The sequence below is a fragment of the Tachyglossus aculeatus genome, chromosome 11 (genome assembly GCF_015852505.1).
Source record: "Tachyglossus aculeatus isolate mTacAcu1 chromosome 11, mTacAcu1.pri, whole genome shotgun sequence".
NCBI lineage: Eukaryota > Metazoa > Chordata > Mammalia > Monotremata > Tachyglossidae > Tachyglossus > Tachyglossus aculeatus.
Genome location: NC_052076.1, coordinates 39,382,192 through 39,400,924, shown reverse-complemented (window position 1 = coordinate 39,400,924; position 18,733 = coordinate 39,382,192). Strand labels below are relative to the sequence as shown.

Genomic DNA, 18,733 nt, shown 5'->3' with positions numbered 1-18,733 from the left:
TTCTCTGAGCCCTTTTTCCTCCAGATGCAGAATGCCAGAGATATTTCACCTATTCTTACTTGTGTACGCACAGGGAGGATGAGGAAGTGAAAGTGGATGCTGACTTTAAAATTCAGTTTTCTTTTATGGCCATCCTATTTCCCTGCCTCGGTCTGGAAAGTTCCCCATTTTCATTAATAAGAAAAAGCAGAGAAAGACAGTTTTTAAAAAAGTCCTTTCCAGAGAATGGTTAAATGAAATAAAAAAGTTTCCTATTTTTCCAGATATTTATGGCTTGACTTTGAGATGGTCTTTATGAATCTTGAGAATTTTAAATGTACATGAAAACAAAATCTCTTAGAAGGCAAGGTCTGGAACCCACACATAATCAATACAGGGCCTAAGGCATGTATAATGAGACTGTATTAATAAAGATGACAGATGTAATGATGCTGGGCTGTGTTGTTGTTGTTGTGTTATGTTGTCGAGTCGTGTGTGACCCACAGCGATGCCATGGACACATCTCTCCCAGAATGCTGCACTTCCATCTGCAATCATTTTGGTAGTGTATCCATATAGAGTTTTCTTGGTAAAAATATGGAAGTGGATTATCATTGCCTCCTTCCCACAGTAAATAATCTCCTCGCTCGACTCTCTCCCATACTGCTGATGCCCAGCACAGGTGAGTTTTGACTTCCTTTTATTCGGGGATTCAGGAGAGAGTTAGAGTGGCTAATGAAGCTTCACTTCCCATTGCCTCACAGTTACAATGAATAATAAGAGTTCCAGTTCTGTAGTTTCAATTCTGAAAGTAAATAGAGCCCTTCAGCTCCCAATCCTAAGGTCAAAATTAGTTTGCACGCCTGCCTGATGTTTTTTTTTTCTTCTTCTTCTTCAAGCTTGATTTAATCTTAGGCTTTAATAGATGTTAGAACTTCTGGCCCTAATCTGACAAAATCTGTGGTTGCTTCACTTGGAAAGGGAAGGTAACATTTTAACGGAGGACTTGAAATGAGACGGGCAAGTTCCGTTGAAGAGCAAGGATTGGTGTTTGAGAGTGAAAAATGAAACATTAAACAAGTTCCAGGGAAACCTTTGAAGCATTATGCAAAGTAGAGGTGTTTCACCGCCTTCCCATTATCGACTGAGTAAGCAGTCGTGGTTTCTAGCTAGACATGCTGATCGGCTCCACAGAAATGGTACAAGTCACCGGGCAGTCCTCAGGCACCTTTAAGTAAAGTTCATCATGTATATTAATAGGCTAGGAAGCCTTTTTATGGATATTTGGTTAACCTCTAAACTCTCCCTTAGCAATTCATCCCTGATTCACGAAATCCATTTCTTTAAATGATCAAGGCTTACCTCTTTCCCTCCAGTCTCACCCGTGAAGCTATCTTAAACGAAGATTGCAGGTTAGACCCAGAATCTGGAGATTGGGCAATGAAATATTAGCAGTGAGAGACACAGTTCTAGGTTACCTCCTTTCAAGTTGAAATTGGTGTCCCATGCACTGGAGTAAAATGAAAGCTAACTATCCTTTTGTTCATTTAAGTGCCACGGCCTTAGTTCACCATGGTAAGGTGGTTTCCAGCATCTATTTGTCTTCACCTTAGAAAATGACTCTTGAAGGCTAAAGTTGAGAAGAACAGGATGCCATATGAGTGGTTCTTCGCCAAGATCCACAGATGAAAGTTTTGTTGTCAATTTACTGTTTCTTTCCTGATATATCCAGACTGCTTCACAAAGCATTCTTTTCAAATTTATCATAAAATTACTTTAGAAAGGAAACATCTTCCTCTCTAGTCAAGGCTGGCAAATTGAGTGTTGAGGCTGACTCTGCTGCATTTCAAAAGGGTCAATGACAGCAATGTTGAATCTCGATGCTTCCTCTAGAGCAGGTGAAATTTCAAATGTGGATGAATTTATCGGGCCAGAATTTCTGAGAGTTCAATCAATCAATCGTATTTATTGAGCGCTTACTGTGTGCAGAGCACTGTACTAAGCGCTTGGGAAGTACAAGTCGAGTTTTCCTATTTGACTAGTTCCTATTTGAGAGTTTTCCTATTTGACTTCCCAATCTATGAACGTCACCCCAGGGAGGTTTAGTCCATGTTGCCTTGGTCCTGTACCCAAGGAATTTCTGGGATAAGACCTCCTATAGGCATCAGCTAATTCTCAGGCAAAGCCTGCATCCCCCAGAATCCCAGATTTATCATACTATTCATTCGATAAGCACTTATTGGGAAATTGCTTTTTTTCAAAAAAAAAAACCCAACAATATTTGCTATGTGATTACTATGTACCAAGCACTATTCTAAGCACTGGGGTAGAAACAAGATTTCACGTTGGATACAATCCCCAACCCAAGTAAGGCCTCACTGTATAAGTAGGAGGGATAATAGTATTTAATCCCCATTTTACACATGGGGGAAATTGAGGTATAAAGACATTAAACGTGCAGAACAATGTACTAGGCACTTGGAAGAGTGCAATAAAAGTAGACGATGCAATCCCTGCCTTTAGTTTTATTACTTAAATTATTACTTGACAATAATAATAATTATTATTACTTAAATTTAGTAAAAATAATAATAATGTTGGTATTTGTTAAGTGCTTACTGTGTGCTAGCACTGTTCTAAGCGCTAGGGTAGATACAAGGTAATCAGCTCATCCCACTTGGGGCTCACAGTCTTCATCCCCATTTTACAGATGAGGGAACTGAGGCCCAGAGAAGTTAAGTGACTTGCCCAAGGTCACACAGCTGACAAGTGGCAGAGCCGAGATTAGAACCCACGACCTCTGGCTCCCCATCCCGGGGTCTTTCCACTGAGGCACGCTGCTTGTCTAATAATAATGGCATTTGTTAAGCACTTACTATGTGCAAAGCACTGTTCTAAGCGCTGGGGAGGATACAGGGTGATCAGGTTATCCCACGTGGGGCTCACAGTCTTCATCCCCATTTTACAGATGAGGGAACTAAGGCTCAGAGAAGTTAAGTGGCTTGCCCAAGGTCACACAGATGACAAGTGGCTGAGCGGGGATTCGAACCCATGACCTCCGACTCCCAAGCCACTGAGCCACGCAGCTTGTACTTCCTACTTAGTAAATCAGGGCTTCTAGCCCTGTATGAGGCTTTCAGAATATTTAGTTAGAGAGATAGCTAGTTAATAATGATGTTTATTAACCACTTAGTGTAAGTCAAATATTGTATTCAGATCAGAGTAAATACAAGGTAATCAGATGAGACACCCTGAGCTCTCAATTTCTCAAGAACACTTCAATGACCAGGATCCTCACTGCTACCATCCAACGACTTAAAAGGTGTTCCTCAAAGAGGCTCCCACTCTTTTGGAGGTTCATTCTCAGTAGAAGCAGCATGACATAGTGGATAGAGGTCTGGCCTGCGAGTCAGAAGGTCATGGGTTCTAATCCCAGTTCCTCCACTTGTCTGGTCTGTGGCCCTGGGCAGGTAACTTTGCTTCTCTGTACCTCAGTTACCTCATCTGTAAAATGGGGACTGAGACTGTGAGCCCCCCCATGTGACAAGGACCCTGTCCAACCCAATTTGCTTGTATGTATCCCAGGGTTTAGTACAGTGCCTGGCGCATAGTAAGCACTTAATACTACAGTTGTTATTATTATTATTATCATTAGGTCTGCCCCAATGGCTGAGATGGTTATGTTTTCCACTCCTCATATGCTGCTGAAAAACTGGGTCCAATATCTAAAACCTCAGGGCACACAGTATTTCTTTTCTCCATTTGGCATACATGACTTTTTCAAAGAACCAAACAGAAGGAGGGGACAGGAAAACCAAAGCCTAGAAGCACAAACCAAATCCCCTTTCCTTTCCTTCATATTTTCCCCAATTCCATTCAGAGTCATTCCTGGACACAAGGCACCTTTGGAAGTTGCTCTCACTCTTTCAGGTCACTAGGTTGCTTTGATATTCTGTCCAGGACCACATTATCGATGGGTGGAATGGTCAGTTGCTCAGCGTCTACAGCGGTTAGGGGAACACTGCCAATTTTGCCACTGCTGAGGATGAGATGATGTGGGAAAAGACGAGTGAGGGTAAGGGGGAAAGCGGAAATAGCAGCTTTAAGGGGCAACATCCCCTCCTCACTAGATTGAGAAGGGACTTTTGTAAGTAGCAGGGCAGCAATAGCTAGGGACATGCAAGAAGGTGCAGCTGTGTTGAGCAGTAAAACCACTTCTATATTGGCCTCCATCTCTCCTGCCCATGAATGGACTCTTCCTTCCTAGAAGCAAGGGGAACTCGTTGGTTTAATCTCTCAAGTGCTCAATAAATTTATTTATTTATTTATTTATTAGTAGTATATTTTATTTATTTAATAAATAATATTGTTTATAATAATAGTAATAATGATAATGTATTTATTTATTTATTTATTAAGCGCTCAATAAATACAGTTGAATGACTGCATGAAATCTCTGCTCAGAACTCACAGTGCATCAGCAGTAGTATGGCCCTGGATGCTTTCCGGTACCATCCAATCCAGCAGCGTGGCTTAGTGGACAGAGAATGGGCCTGGGTGTCTGAAGGACCTGAGTTCTAATCCTGGCTCTGCTACATCTCTGCTGTGTGACCTTGGGCAAGTCACTTAACTTCTCTGTGCCTCAGTTACCTCATCTGGAAAATGGGAATGAGTCTGAGTTCCACGTGGGACAGGGACTGTGTCCAACCAGCAGCACAGGCTTGAGCGTCAGACGGCGTGGGTTATCCTGGCTCTGTCACTTGTCTGCTGTGAGACTGTGGGCAAGTCATTTAACTTCTCTGATTCTAAGTTACCTCATCTGTAAAATGGGGATTAAGACTATGAACCCTATGTGGGACAACCTAATTACCTTGTATCTACCCGAGTGCCTAGCACAGTGCTTGGCACATAGTAAGCACTTAAAAAGCACTATTATCATTATTATTATTATCTCATTGGGCAGTTATCATTGGCTGATTTCTGGCAGTTCAAATCTTGGAGCCTCTCTCCAGCCTTGCATAACCAGAATTTTTTTTTCTTTTTCTATGATATTTGTTAAGCTATTACTATGTGCCAGGAAATGTTCTAAGCATTAGGTTAGATACAAGCTAATCAGATGGGACATCTGATTATCCTGATTAACTTGTATCCATTCATTCATTCAATCGTATTTATTGAGTGCTTACTGGGTGCAGAGCACTGTACTATGTGCTTGGGAAGACTTGGCACATAGTAAGCACTTAAATATGCTGGGGTAGTTACCAGGTTGGACACAGTCCCTGTCCCATATGGGGCTCACTGTTTTAATCCCCATTTTACAGATGAGGAAAGTGATGCACAGAGAAGTTAAGTGACTTGCCTAAATTCACACAGCAGAAGGCTACATGGGGGAATCAGGATTAGAACTCAGGTCCTTCTGATTGCCGGGCCTATGCTCTATCCACTAGGCTATGTTGTTTCTCAGCTATGGTTTTGAGGTCTCACCATCCACTCATATGAGGACACTTCTGTTTGCAATGTAATATATAAGCCCAAGCCACACTTATAGTAAATAATATAAGCCAACTACACCTGGATCAAGATATCAAAGTACTTCTCTCTCCCATGGATTTTTAAGTGCTCTCACTCCATGTTTATCACTCTTGAAACCAAAAACAATGGTCCTGACTCTAAGGATGGCTTGAAAGGTAGAGACAGAACTGGAAGCTGAATGAGAAAGATCTGTTCCGTCTTCATTACAGCATCTTTGCACGTCTTTAAAATTATAGCACTGCAAAAGTGGGAGGCTTAATTGTCCTGTAAGTAGCTGCCATGCTTGTATCCTTTCCAAAAGTCAAAATGCTGAAAGGCAGGATGGTTTTTTTTTATCTTTTGTCTTTCATTCTTCAGGTTAGAAATAAACACTTCAATCTCTAAGCAAAGCTTTTCATTCCTTCAACCAGATTAAGGTTATAATACAACCACAAATATTTCTCCTTTCACCAAAACCTTGAAACCAAACCAAATGCCCAGCAAACTGTGAAATGGAAGTTTGAAAAATTTTGTGTAGAATTTTCTCTAAACTCAGTGGCTTCACAAAAATAATAATTATCATTGTGGTATTTGTTAAGCACTTACTATGTGCCAAACACTATTAAACTGTGGGGTAGTTATGGTATCAGCACATTGGGTGTAGTCCCTATCTCATATGGGGATCACAGCCTAAGGAAAGGGAGAACAGGTCTCTCATCCCCACTTTATAGATGAGGCATTAGAGGCCCAGAGAAGTTAAGTGGCTTCCTGAAGGTCACACAGCAGGAAAGTAGCAGAACCATTTATTTAAAATGACACAAAACCTATAGTTGGGGAAATTCAAAATCTATACTTGGATGACATCCATCTCCATTTTGCCTTTAGACTGAGATCGCTAAGGCAAGCCAGATTAGAATCTAAGACGGACCAAATTTTTCAGAGGGGTACTAAAATAATAAGAACCAAGAACACATTTTTTAAAATGGTATTTCTTAAAGTGCTTACTGTGTGCCAGGCACTGCACTAAGCGATGGGGAGGATACAAGCAAATTGGTTTGGACATAGTCCCTGTCCCACAAAGGGCTCACAGTTATAACCCCCATTTGACAGATGAGGTAACTGAGACCCAAAGAACGGAAGTTTCTTGCCCAAGGTCACACAGCAGACAAGTGGTGGAGTGGGTTTAGAACTCAGGGCCTTCTGACGCTCAGGCTCGTACTCTATCCACTAGACCATGATGGTGGGTGGGTGGGTGGGTGGGTGTGCTTTGTTAAGTAAGTTCTCCCTTGGTGTTTAAGCATTACGACATGGATCAGATATTCATTAATGGACTTATTTTAAATCACCATTTCATTATCAAGATTCCTGGATCCAGTACTGTGGCTTTCAAGAATGAACCCCAAGTTAGATGCATGTCCATACCATGCCAGATCATTTCATTACCTTTAAGGAACCTTCGATCTCTTTCCCGCCATCAATCATAATTTCCGCCATATCTTCAGCATGCTCGGTCCGCCCGTGGATGAAAAATGCTCGGCCAACTTCAGTTACATTTTTCAATGCGATTAGGTCCCCATTAGGTTTCACCTTGAAGTCTGGGTTGGAGACTTCAAAGATCAGTGTGGTATTCCCCTCACAGTCATCAAAAGCCACTGAAAAGGAAGTAAAATGTAGAAAGTGTCAATTCATGGAAACAGTAATCCCTATCAGTTAATCAACCACTAAAATTTATTCCTTGCCACCTGTGGCATTCATTCATTCATTCATTCATTCAATCATATTTATTGAGCGCTTACTGTCTGCAGAGCACTGTACTAAGTGCTTGGGAAGTACAAGTTGGCAACATATAGAGACAGTCCTTACCCAACAGTGGGCTCACAGTCTAGAAGTGGCAGAACACTGTAGTAAATGTTTGGGAGAATACAAGGAAAAGGTCCCAACCCTCCAGGAGTTTAAAATCATTATCGCTCAGCTCTTCAGCCATAGGCGTCCCCTAAAAGTGGGTCTAAAACAAATGTACACATTCTTCCTTCACCCTGGGATGGAAGCATCTATACTTTTTGTTGTTGTTGATGATCTCTATGACATTCAATCAACCAAAGGTGTTGATACATGTTTCATTTCACCAGGCCATAATTCCTGCATCTGTTTTCGCCAGATGTCATGACTGCAAATTGTGTGACTGATGAGAAGGCGGGAGGAGAGGAGAGGAAATTCAGTTAGTGGTAAGTCTAACGGTGCATATTGAAGCCCTTTGCAAGGTGTAAAAGAACCTAGGCTCTAAGCCTCTCCTACTTGCTTCTTTCACACCCTGAGTGACTATAAAGTAGCCTTCACTGGCCCATTAACCTGAAGCAAAGAGGTTTGGTAATAAGCGAACAGAGTGAGACCACAAGTTCCTTTACCCACAGAGCCAATTCTACTCATCTCCTCTCCCCACCCAATCATTGCTCCGGGAAACCCACCAGGCACTCAGCCCACCTAGTCACCATTTCCCCTAATTCCATTCTCCCAATTGAGGCAATCATGAGAAGGCTAAGCATGGATAGGGAAGATCAAAGCACTCTCCAATGTAAATGCAAAAATGATTCAATCAGCAGTGGAAATCACTGGGCCAGAGGTTTCCCCAAAGTAGATGCCTGAATAAGTATTTACAAGTATTAATCTACCAATGGCATTTAGTGGGCATTTACTGTGTGCAAAGCACTGTACTAAGTGCTTGGAAAAGACTAATATTACAGAGTTGGTAAATGGGATCCCTACCAACAAGGAGCTTACAGTTTGCAGGAGGAGAAAGATGTTAAATACATTCCAGATAGGGGAAACAATAGTACACAGGATCCCTCCAGGAGTCACAGGACCACTGAATACTGACCAGACCACTGAATACTGCATCATTCATTCATTCAATTGTATTTACTGAGTGCTTACTGTGTGAAGAGCACTGTATTAAGCTCTTGGAAAGTACAATTCATCAATCCCTGCCCAAAATGGGCTCACAGACTAGAGGTGGTGGTGGGGGGGGGGGCAGACATCAAAACAACTAAACATGCATCGATAGCTTCAATATAAATAAATAGAATTATAGATCTATACACATCAGCTCACTTGTCCCATTTGGCCTGGAACTGAGACACAATTGTAACATTAAGACAAATGTTTTGTCTCTTCGATGACTGGAAAGTGGACCTTATGAAAGATTGGGATTGATGGGTTGGAGATGGATGGATGAAATGGTGGCTGGGAAAAGGTAGGTAAGTAGATGGGAAAGACCTATTGAGAAGGGTGGAGAAAGGATACAGCAAGACCATACATAGGAGTCATGATAATTAATCACCATTCTATCCAATTTCCTTTCCAACTATGGAATTGGCACTGACTGCAGGAGAGTGTTTCTTAATATCAGTTAGAATCCAAAACATCATATAATTTCAACAGAAGTTGCATAAAGAGCAATCTGGGCCCATGTGAACCAGGGTTCAACATAATTTATTTTGCAAGAAAAATGAACTTATTTTTATCCCCTCAACTGCATTGTAATTTAATAGAACAGTCCAACTTTTAACTAGCCCACTGAATTTTTAAAAGTATCATTTTCGCTATTGCTATATATTTCTGTGCCTGTTTTTTTCCTTTATTGTCTTTGGTATGCAGTACATAGATTTTAAAATTTTACCTCAGCTTCAACCCCAGTTGGCTTATGAAAGTGTGTTAAACTTCATCTTCTACTTGGGTGCAACTGAAGTGTGGCTTTGCCTTGCCATTTTCACAGATTTTCTTTTCCTTTAAGTGTCTGAGCAGTGGGTGGAGCAAATTTGAACAACTTCCAATGTGAAGTGACATTTCCATTAGTCTTGGAAGATAAATGTTTAGAATGGTGATGTGACATTTGCTTATCCCGGGGTTGGGGGAGAGAGGTTTCTGTATTTAAGCAATATTCCTCTCCATTTTAACCCTTTGGAAATGTTAATACCATTTCTAAAAATCAATAGAGAAATGAGATTCCTACCTTTCATTCAAAGGAGTATGAAATTTATTTTTAAATGGCCCTCAAGATGAAAGGAAAATCCCTTGAAATTATGAAATAAAAATCCACTCAGTTTGAGATCATGAGTATATATGTTATCACCAGCTTTATTCATTATTCTAGAGTAGTTGTATATAACCATCCTTCAGACTCAAAGACGATGCTACTAACGGTAGTGATATCAGGGTGTGGCTGGTAGTATAACAGTAATAACAATATCATTTTACTATAATAATGGTAAATATCATAATAATGGTATTTGTTAAACGCTTTCTCGGTGCCAAACACCGCTAACTGCTGGAGTAGATAGAAGATAATTAGGTCAGACACAATCCCCGTCCCATATGATGCTCACAATCTAAGTTGGAGGGAGGACAGGTATTGAATTCCCATTTTACAGGGATTTTAGAATCCAGATCCTCTGATACCAGGCCCACACTCCTTCCACTAGGCAACAAGGCTTGCATGACCAGTGGGTGTTCTTATGCTTGGAAAGCAATAATGGTGGAATTCCAGGTCGGGGTGCTCTCTCTTGACACCAGCCCCTTCCTAGGTGTCTCTTCAGAGGAATAATAATGATAACAATTGTGGTATTTGTTAAGCACTTACTATTTACCAGGCACTATACTAAGCGCTCTCGCTGGCCCTTGAAAATCTGGGGGAGAAGCTGTGAATCTTGCAGCAGGTCTCCAAGGTGCCCGGACTCTGGTGTGTTGCAACAGTGTAGGTAAGGGAAATAGGCAGGCTGGATAATAATAATAATGATAATAATAATAATAATAATATAATAATAATAATAGCATTTATTAAGTGCCTACAATGTGCAAAGCACTGTTCTAAGTGCTGGGAGAGTTACAAGGTGATCAGGCTGTCCCACGTGGGGCTCACGGTCTTAGCCATGAGAAGCAGCGTGGCTCTGTGGAAAGAGCCTGGGCTTAGGAGGAGGAGCCCTACTGAGAGCTCACCTCCTCCAGGAGGCCTTCCCAGACTGACCCCCTCCTTCCTCTCCCCCTCGTCCCCCTCTCCATCCCCACCGTCTTACCTCCTTCCCTTCCCAACAGCACCTGTATATATGTATATATGCTTGTACATATTTATTACTCTATTTATTTATTTTACTTGTACATATCTATTCTATTTATTTTATTTTGTTAATATGTTTGGTTTTGTTCTCTGTCTCCCCTTTCTAGACTGTGAGCCCACTGTTGGGTAGGGGCTGTCTCTATATGTTGCCAACTTGTACTTCCCAAGCGCTTAGTACAGTGCTCTGCACACAGTAAGCGCTCAATAAATACAACTGACTGATTGGGAGTCAGAAGTCATGGGTTCTAATCCTGACTCTGCTGCTTGTCTGCTGTGTGATTCTGGGCAAGTCATTTCACTTCTCTGGGCCTCAGTGACCTCATCGGTAAAATGGGGATGAAGACCAGGAGCCCCATGTGGCACAACCTCATCACCTTGTGTACTCCCCAGCGCTTAGCACATAGTAAGCGCTTAACTAATACCATCTTTATTATTAGTAATCCCCATTTTCCAGGTAATAATAAAATAATAATAATAATAATAATGACATTTGTTAAGTGCTTACTATGTGCAAAGCACTGTTCTAAGTGCTGGGGGAGATACAAGTTGATCAGGTTGTCCCATGTGGGGCTCACGGTCTTAGCCACGCGAAGTAGTGTGCCTCACTGGAAAGAGCCCGGGCTTGGGAGTCAGAAGTCATGGGTTCTAATCCCAACTCTGCCACTTGTCTGCTGTGTGACTCTGAGCAAGTCACTTCACTTCTCTGGGCCTCAGCGACCTCATCGGTAAAATGGGGATGAAGACCGTGAGCCCCACATGGGACAACCTGATCACCTTGTGTCCTCCCCAGCGCCTAGCACATAGTAAGCGCTTAACAAATACCATCATTATTATTAGTAATCCCCATTTTCCAGATGAGGGAACTGAGGCCCAGAGAAGTGAAATGGCTTGCCCAAAGTCACATAGTTGACAAGGGGCGGGATTTGAACCCATGACCTGTGACTGGGCAAGATGAGGGGATGAGGGGCCACCACTGCTTCTCTCACCATCCAATCTTTGCCCTCCCCTCTCCTCACAATGGGCTTCAAGGCTGTCCATCCCCTCGCCCCCTCCTACCTCACCTCCCTTCTCTCCTTCTCCAGCCCAGCCCACACCCTCCATTCCTCAGCCACCGCTCACCTCCTCACTGGGAGGAGGAGAGGAAAAAGGGGGCTCAGTCTGGGAAGGCCTCCTGGAGGAGGAGAGCTCTCAGGAGGGCTTCGAATAACGATGGCATTTATTAAACGCTTACTATGTGCAGAGCACCGTTCTAAGTGCTGGGTAGGTTACAAGGTGATCAGGATATCCCACAGGGGGCTCACAGTCTTAATCCCCATTTTACAGATGAGGTAACCAAGGCACAGAGAACTAAGTGCTTAGTACAGTGCTCTGCACACAGTAAGCACTCATAAATATGATTGAATGAATGAAGTAACTTGCCCAAAGTCAACAGCTGACAATTGGGGAACTGGGATTTGAACCCATGACCTCTGGCTCCAATGCCCATGCTATTTCCACGGATCCACGCTGCTTCTCTAAAAAAAAAAAAAATTGGCAGGGGCTTTGGGTTACTCCATTAAATCTGAAGAAATATGGCTCCAAAGATCAGTGGTATATATTACTCTCTTTTATTTATACATATTTACTATATTTATTTCATCAATAAGTATATAGCTATAATTATATTTATTCTGATGGTATTAATAATAATAATAATAATAATGGCATTTGTTAAGCGCTTACTATGTGCAAAGCACTTGACACCTATCTACTTGTTTTGGATTGTTTTTTTTTTTGTCTGTCTCCCCCCTTCTAGATTGTGAGCCCGTTGTTGGGTAGGGACCGTCTCTATATGCTGCCAATTGGTACTGCCCAAGCGCTTAATACAGTGCTCTGAACACAGTAAGCACTCAATAAATACAATTGAATGATTGCTCCAACCCTCCCAGACATACCACCTAATAGGTGCTGTTTTAGTGCGCCTCTCTTTTGGGCACCCTCTGACTCATTTAAAAGAAACAAGCAATAAAATAAAAATGTCTTTCTCCTTTCTGACTGGATTACCCAAGAGTTGTAGACCTCAATACGACTGAACTGGCCTAAAATGTGGTATTGCTCCAAGACTTTTAAGGTACTACCATTAAGTTGGTAGTATTGGTATTAATTTGTCATTGTGGCCTACTGGAAAAAGCAGGCCTAGGAGTCAGAGGGCTTGAATTCTAATGCCTGTTAGGCCACTTGTCTGCTGTTTCACTTTGGGCAAGTACCTTAAATTCTCTGTGCCTCAGTTTCCTTATCTGTGAAATGGAGATTAAATCCTACTCCCTCCCACATGGAGTGTGATCCCCATGTGGGATAGAGACGGTGTCCAAACTGAAAATATTGCATCTACCCCAGTGCTTAGAACTGTACTTGGCATGTAGTAATGACTTAACAAATAATAATAATTTTCCAATTTTCCCTTGGTAATCCCAGACTGGAAGTTCTGAAAGAATCATCTCAGACTACCTGGGTCACAGAACATGGGTAATGTCATGTGTCCTCCAGGGTCCCCGCAAAAAATCGCTCTTCCAGCACCTGAGACTTGCTGTGCACAATTACTAGAAATAAAAAATATTTCAATGCAAGGGTCATGGTTGCCTGGCTCTTCTTTCAGGCAAGTGAGTCCCTGCAGTAACTGGACTCTCCAAACCTTGTTGGTCTGTCACAGATGAAATCATCATCCCCAACATGGAGCAATAAGCAAGAACACCTGGTTGAAAGGACTTTGGACTCCTAGTTTCCTTGAATATTTTGAGTTCTTTGGTATCTCAAGATTGCAGTTCATTGTGGCCTCCATCTCTCAACTCAATTTAATTACTTCCTTCGGTCTTACGTTGCTTCTGACCTGCCTCACTTTCTCCAAGTTCCTTGCTTTATTCCACCTCCTCTTTGGGTCACCATTTCCCTTGGTTGACCAAGTCTGGAACTTGTTACAGATATGTTCCTGACTTTGGCTCTGATCCTCTTCCCAAGCTTCCAGAGACTGGGGGCTAAATCCTGGCCTAATTGGATAATTAGAAAGAGGCCCACTACAGCCTCTGCCTAAGCATCTCATAGATGGAGCTCTTGGTCAGTCAATCAATCAATAGTATTTATAGAGAACTCACCATGGGGAGAGCATTGCACTATGCACTTTGGAGAGCACAATATGACTGTTGGTCCACACGTTCCCTGCCCACAAGGAGCTCACAGTCCCAAGGAGAAGGAGTCCTGTCCACAGCAGGTGACCACCAATCCTTTTCCCTTTCCACGTTTGACATTCTAAATCTCCAACTTATTTTTGTGCTCCAGCTGGGGTAAGTGATAGAAGTGATGCACCACTATTCCATTAAATGAGTCTTTTCATAAAAGAAACACAATTGAGCAAATGCAATTTAACCTGTGCCAATACGCTAATCTAGCGTGTAATAACTTTGGCTACTTTAGGGGAAAAAGTATATGTCTTTAGCTATCAAGAGAGCCAGTGATGTGCATTGTGGGCATAATTGATAGGTCTAAAGATTTGTTTAAATCTTTTTAGCACAGATTAAATAAATATTACTGACAAAAACTGCAATCAGGTTTTCTAATCTCTATTGCTCTTAGATGTGGTGGCATTAATATTTATTTATTTAATTGATTTTTTAATGGTATTTGTTAACCACTGACATTAAGCACTTAGAATTGTTCTAAACTCTGGGATGGATACCAATCAATCAGGTCAGACTCATTCCCTGTCCCACCCATGGGGCTTTACAATCTAAGTAGGAGGGAGAACAGCCATTGAATACGGGTTTAATAGTTGGGGAAACTAAGGCACAGAAGAATTGAGTGATTGGCCCAAGGTCACACAGCGGGTAAGTAGTGGACCTGGGATTAGAACTCAGGTACTCCCCGGTCTGTGCTCTTTCCACTGGGTATACTGATCGTCAGCTGGGTGTAATTCAGTGTAATAAGCGCTTGGAAGTACAAAGGAAAGTGATACATTCTCTGCTCACAAGGAATTTACATTTTGATGGGGGATACTGACACAAAAATATTTACAAACAGAGTAGTAATGACAAACAATTGACGGTAAAACTGAATAAAAGTAGGGAAATTGGGCATAATAAAGTTCATAGAGGGCTAGAGCTGCCTGATGAGTGTATTTGATATAGAGAGCTGGAAATTAATTGGGGAAGGCTTATCATTGGAGAAAGTGGGCTTTCAGGAGAACTTTGAATGTGAGGAGGGCTGTGGTCTGTAAGATTTTGGGAGGAAGGGAATTCCAAGATGGAGAAACAGTGTGAGTGAGGTGGACAGAGATGGAGAGTTAGAAGGTTGGCTTGGGAGGAATGGAAAGAGCGAGCTGGGGAATGGAAACGTAAGAGGACAAAAAGGTAAAATGGGGAGAGGTGGTGGAGAGTTGTGAAGCTAGTTGTAAGGAGTTTTTATTTAATGTGGAGGGACCCAGGAAGCCACGGAAGAGCTTTAACAGGAGAAATGTGGGCTGGGGTATGCTGCAGGTATGTAAGCAGCATGGCTCAGTGGAAAGAGCCCGGGCTTTGGAGTCAGTTGTCATGGGTTCAAATCCCAGCTCCGCCAATTGTCAGCTGTGTGACTTTGGGCAAGTCACTTCACTTCTCTGTGTCTCAGTTACCTCATCTGTAAAATGGGGATTGACTGTGAGCCCCCCGTGGGACAACCTGATCACCTTGTATCCCCCAAGCACTTAGAACAGTGCTTAGCACATAGTAAGTGCTTAATAAATGTCATTATTAATATTATTAGTGTGCAATTTAGAGTGGGCAGAGGCTGGAGGCATGGAGACAGTAAGTACTGTGGTCATTCTGCCACACGACCAAAGCTTATGACAGGGTATCAGTTGTTTGGGTGGAGGGGAAAGGGCAAATTTGGGAAGTTTCTGGTAGGACATGGCAGTAGATTAAAAGTGAGAGTTGAAAGATAGTGAGAAGCTGAGGGTGACAATGAGGTTGTGGGCTTCGGGAAAATGGGAAGGTAATGTCGAAGTCAGGAGTAGGTTCAGGGGGAAACAAGTCGTTCTGTTTAAGTTTGAGATGTTGAATGGACATTGAAGTAAAGATATCCTAGTGGCAAGAGGTCACGTGGAATTGTGGGTTGGATGATGTTAGGGGAAGAGTTATTGATTTAGGAAATGAAATCACATCAGGAAATGAACTCTCTGAGAGACTAGAATGGGAGGAATAGGGGATCAGAAACAAAGCTTTGAAGGATGCCCAGAGGAAAGAGGAAGAGAGAAAGATGATGAGCCAGCAAACAAAACTCATCAGAGGTAAGTGAAGGGCCAAGTTACTCTTGCCAATTACAATTTTGAAGTCACACTCCTCCACGAGGCCTTTCCCAACTAAGACTTAATTTTCTTTACTCCCTCTCACTTCTGCTTAGCCTTTGCACTTGGATTTGTACCCTTTATTCACTCCACCCTCAGCCCCACAGCATTTATGTACCATGGCTTAATGGAAAGAGCACGAGCTTGGGAGTCAGAGGTTGTGGGTCTAATCCCGGCTCCACCACTAGTCAGCTGTATGACTTTGGGCAAGTCATTTAACTTCTCTGTGCCTCAGTTACCTTATCTGTAAAATGAGGATTAGGACTGTGAGCCCCACCTGGGCAACCTGATAACCTTTATCCCCCTCAATGCTTAGAAAAGTGCTTAGCACATAGTAGGCACTTATCAAATACCATTATTATTTTCTCCTGGTGGAATAGGTGGTTTTCTGCACTGATTATTTTTTTAGGTTCCCAAATCTCTGATAAATGTAACAACTATATTTTGTTAGCAGTCTCAGATCACTCTCCAATATTATCAACTTTGTCGATCCTGCCAAAATGTCAGTGTTCCTCAAACTTTTAAGTGGAGATTGAGTTCATGTGTGTTTTGGTGCAGAGAGCTTAAAGAACACATTAAAGATAAAATTGAATGGTTTATGCCCAGGGATAACAATTCAGTTTCCTTAGTAACAACAACTGAGACAGTTCTATACTTGAAGGATGTCACTGGTAATTGTTGAAACTGATATTCTACTAAGCACTTACACTCTTGAGCCTATGTTCAAAGCACGCTGATTAGAAACCCACGGAGAGATGCCTCTGAGATCTCTGTAGAACTGTACAGTGACTGTTTTCCCCTTTTCAGATCTTATTAGAAAAAGAAAAGCAATGCAGCCTAGTGGAAGGAAAACAAACCTGGGAGTTGGGAAACCTGGGATCTGATCCTCTCTGCCATTTGCCTTCTGTGTGACTTTGGGAAATTCACTTAACTTCTCTGTGCCTCAGTTTCTTCATAGGTAAAGTGGGGATTAAATATCTATTTTCACTTCCCCTTAGACTGCGAGCCCCTTATGGGACTGTGCCCTATCTACTTACAGTGTATCTATCTTCGTACTTAGTAAAGGGCTTTGCGCATCGTAAGTACTTAAATACTATTATTTTTATTATTATTGTTGCTAAACAATAATATGAGATATCAGTTACACAACACTGCAGTTGAGATTGTCTTTCTATATCCCAAAAGCAAAATGACAGAGGTTAGCACTCATCACTTAAAGAAAGTGCCTTAATGGCACTTACTGTGTGCAGAACACTCTACTAAGTACTTTGGAGAGTACAATGCAGTTGGTAGACATGGTCCCTGCTCTCAAGTATCTTTCAGTCTGAAGTGGAAAACAGATATTAAAATAAGTTATATATAGGGGAAGCACCAGATTCTAAGAATCTGTATGTAGAATTAATGCTTAAGAATACAGAGAAGCAGCATGGCTCAGTGGAAAGAGCACGGGCTTTGGAGTCGGGGGTTCAAATCCCAGCTCTGCCAATTGTCAGCTGTGTGACTTTGGGCAAGTCGCTTCACTTCTCTGGGCCTCAGTTACCTCATCTGTAAAATGGGGACTAAGACTGTGAGCCCCCCATGGGACAACCTGATCACTTTGTAACCTCCCCAGCACTTAGAACAGTGCTTTGCACATAGTAAGTGCTTAATAAATGCCATTATTATTATTATTATTATTATTATTATTATTATTATTATTATTATACATACATCCTGCCTCTGGCTTGGAACTCCCTCTCCCTTCATACACAACAGGACAGATGATCAATCCCCCAGCTTTGATGCCAGATTAAAAACAAAACACCTCCAAGATGCCATCCCCAACAAAGTCCTCATTTCCTCTTCCCCCACTCCCTTCTGCATTGTCCTTGCATTTAGATTACACAATCAATCAATCAATCAATCGTATTTATTGAGCGCTTACTATGTGCAGAGTACTGTACTAAGCGCTTGGGAAGTACAAATTGGCAACACATAGAGACAGTCCCTACCCAACAGTGGGCTCACAGTCTAAAAGGGGGAGACAGAGAACAGAACCAAACATACCAACAAAATAAAATAAATAGGATAGAAATGTACAAGTAAAATAAATAAATAAATAAATAGAGTAATAAATATGTACAACCATATATACATATATACAGGTGCTGTGTGGAAGGGAAGGAGGTAAGATGGGGGGATGGAGAGGGGGACGAGGGGGAGAGGAAGGAAGGGGCTCAGTCTGGGAAGGCCTCCTGGAGGAGGTGAGCTCTCAGCAGGGCCTTGAAGGGAGGAAGAGAGCTAGCTTGGCAGAGGGGCAGAGGGAGGGCATTCCAGGCCCGGGGGATGACGTGGGCCGGGGGTCGATGGCGGGACAGGCGAGAACGAGGTACAGTGAGGAGATTAGCGGTGGAGGAGCGGAGGTTGCGGGCTGGGCAGTAGAAGGAGAGGAGGGAGGTGAGGTAGGAGGGGGCGAGGTGATGGAGAGCCTTGAAGCCCAGGGTGAGGAGTTTCTGCCTGATGCGCAGATTGATTGGTAGCCACTGGAGATTTTTGAGGAGGGGAGTAATATGCCCAGAGCGTTTCTGGACAAAGATAATCCGGGCAGCAGCATGAAGTATGGATTGAAGTGGAGAGAGACACGAGGATGGGAGATCAGAGAGAAGGCTGGTGCAGTAGTTCAGACGGGATAGGATGAGATTACATCCCCTTTTCACCCCTCCCTCAGCCCCACAGCACTTCTGTATATGTCTGCAATTTCATTTCTATTCATGTCTGTCTCCCTCTCTAGACTGTAGATTGAC

The 18,733-nt window shown here is 42.4% G+C and overlaps 1 protein-coding gene across 2 annotated transcripts in view; it reads right to left on the bottom strand.

The window, feature by feature from the left end:
- Positions 1 to 18,733, bottom strand: part of CDH13 (cadherin 13) — a 991,500-nt gene that overhangs the window by 653,058 nt on the left and 319,709 nt on the right. For both annotated transcript variants that reach the window (XM_038754876.1, XM_038754877.1), the window contains exon 3: positions 6,934 to 7,142. In XM_038754876.1, the coding sequence (XP_038610804.1) occupies positions 6,934 to 7,142 (209 nt within the window). The remainder of the gene's footprint in view (positions 1 to 6,933; positions 7,143 to 18,733) is intronic.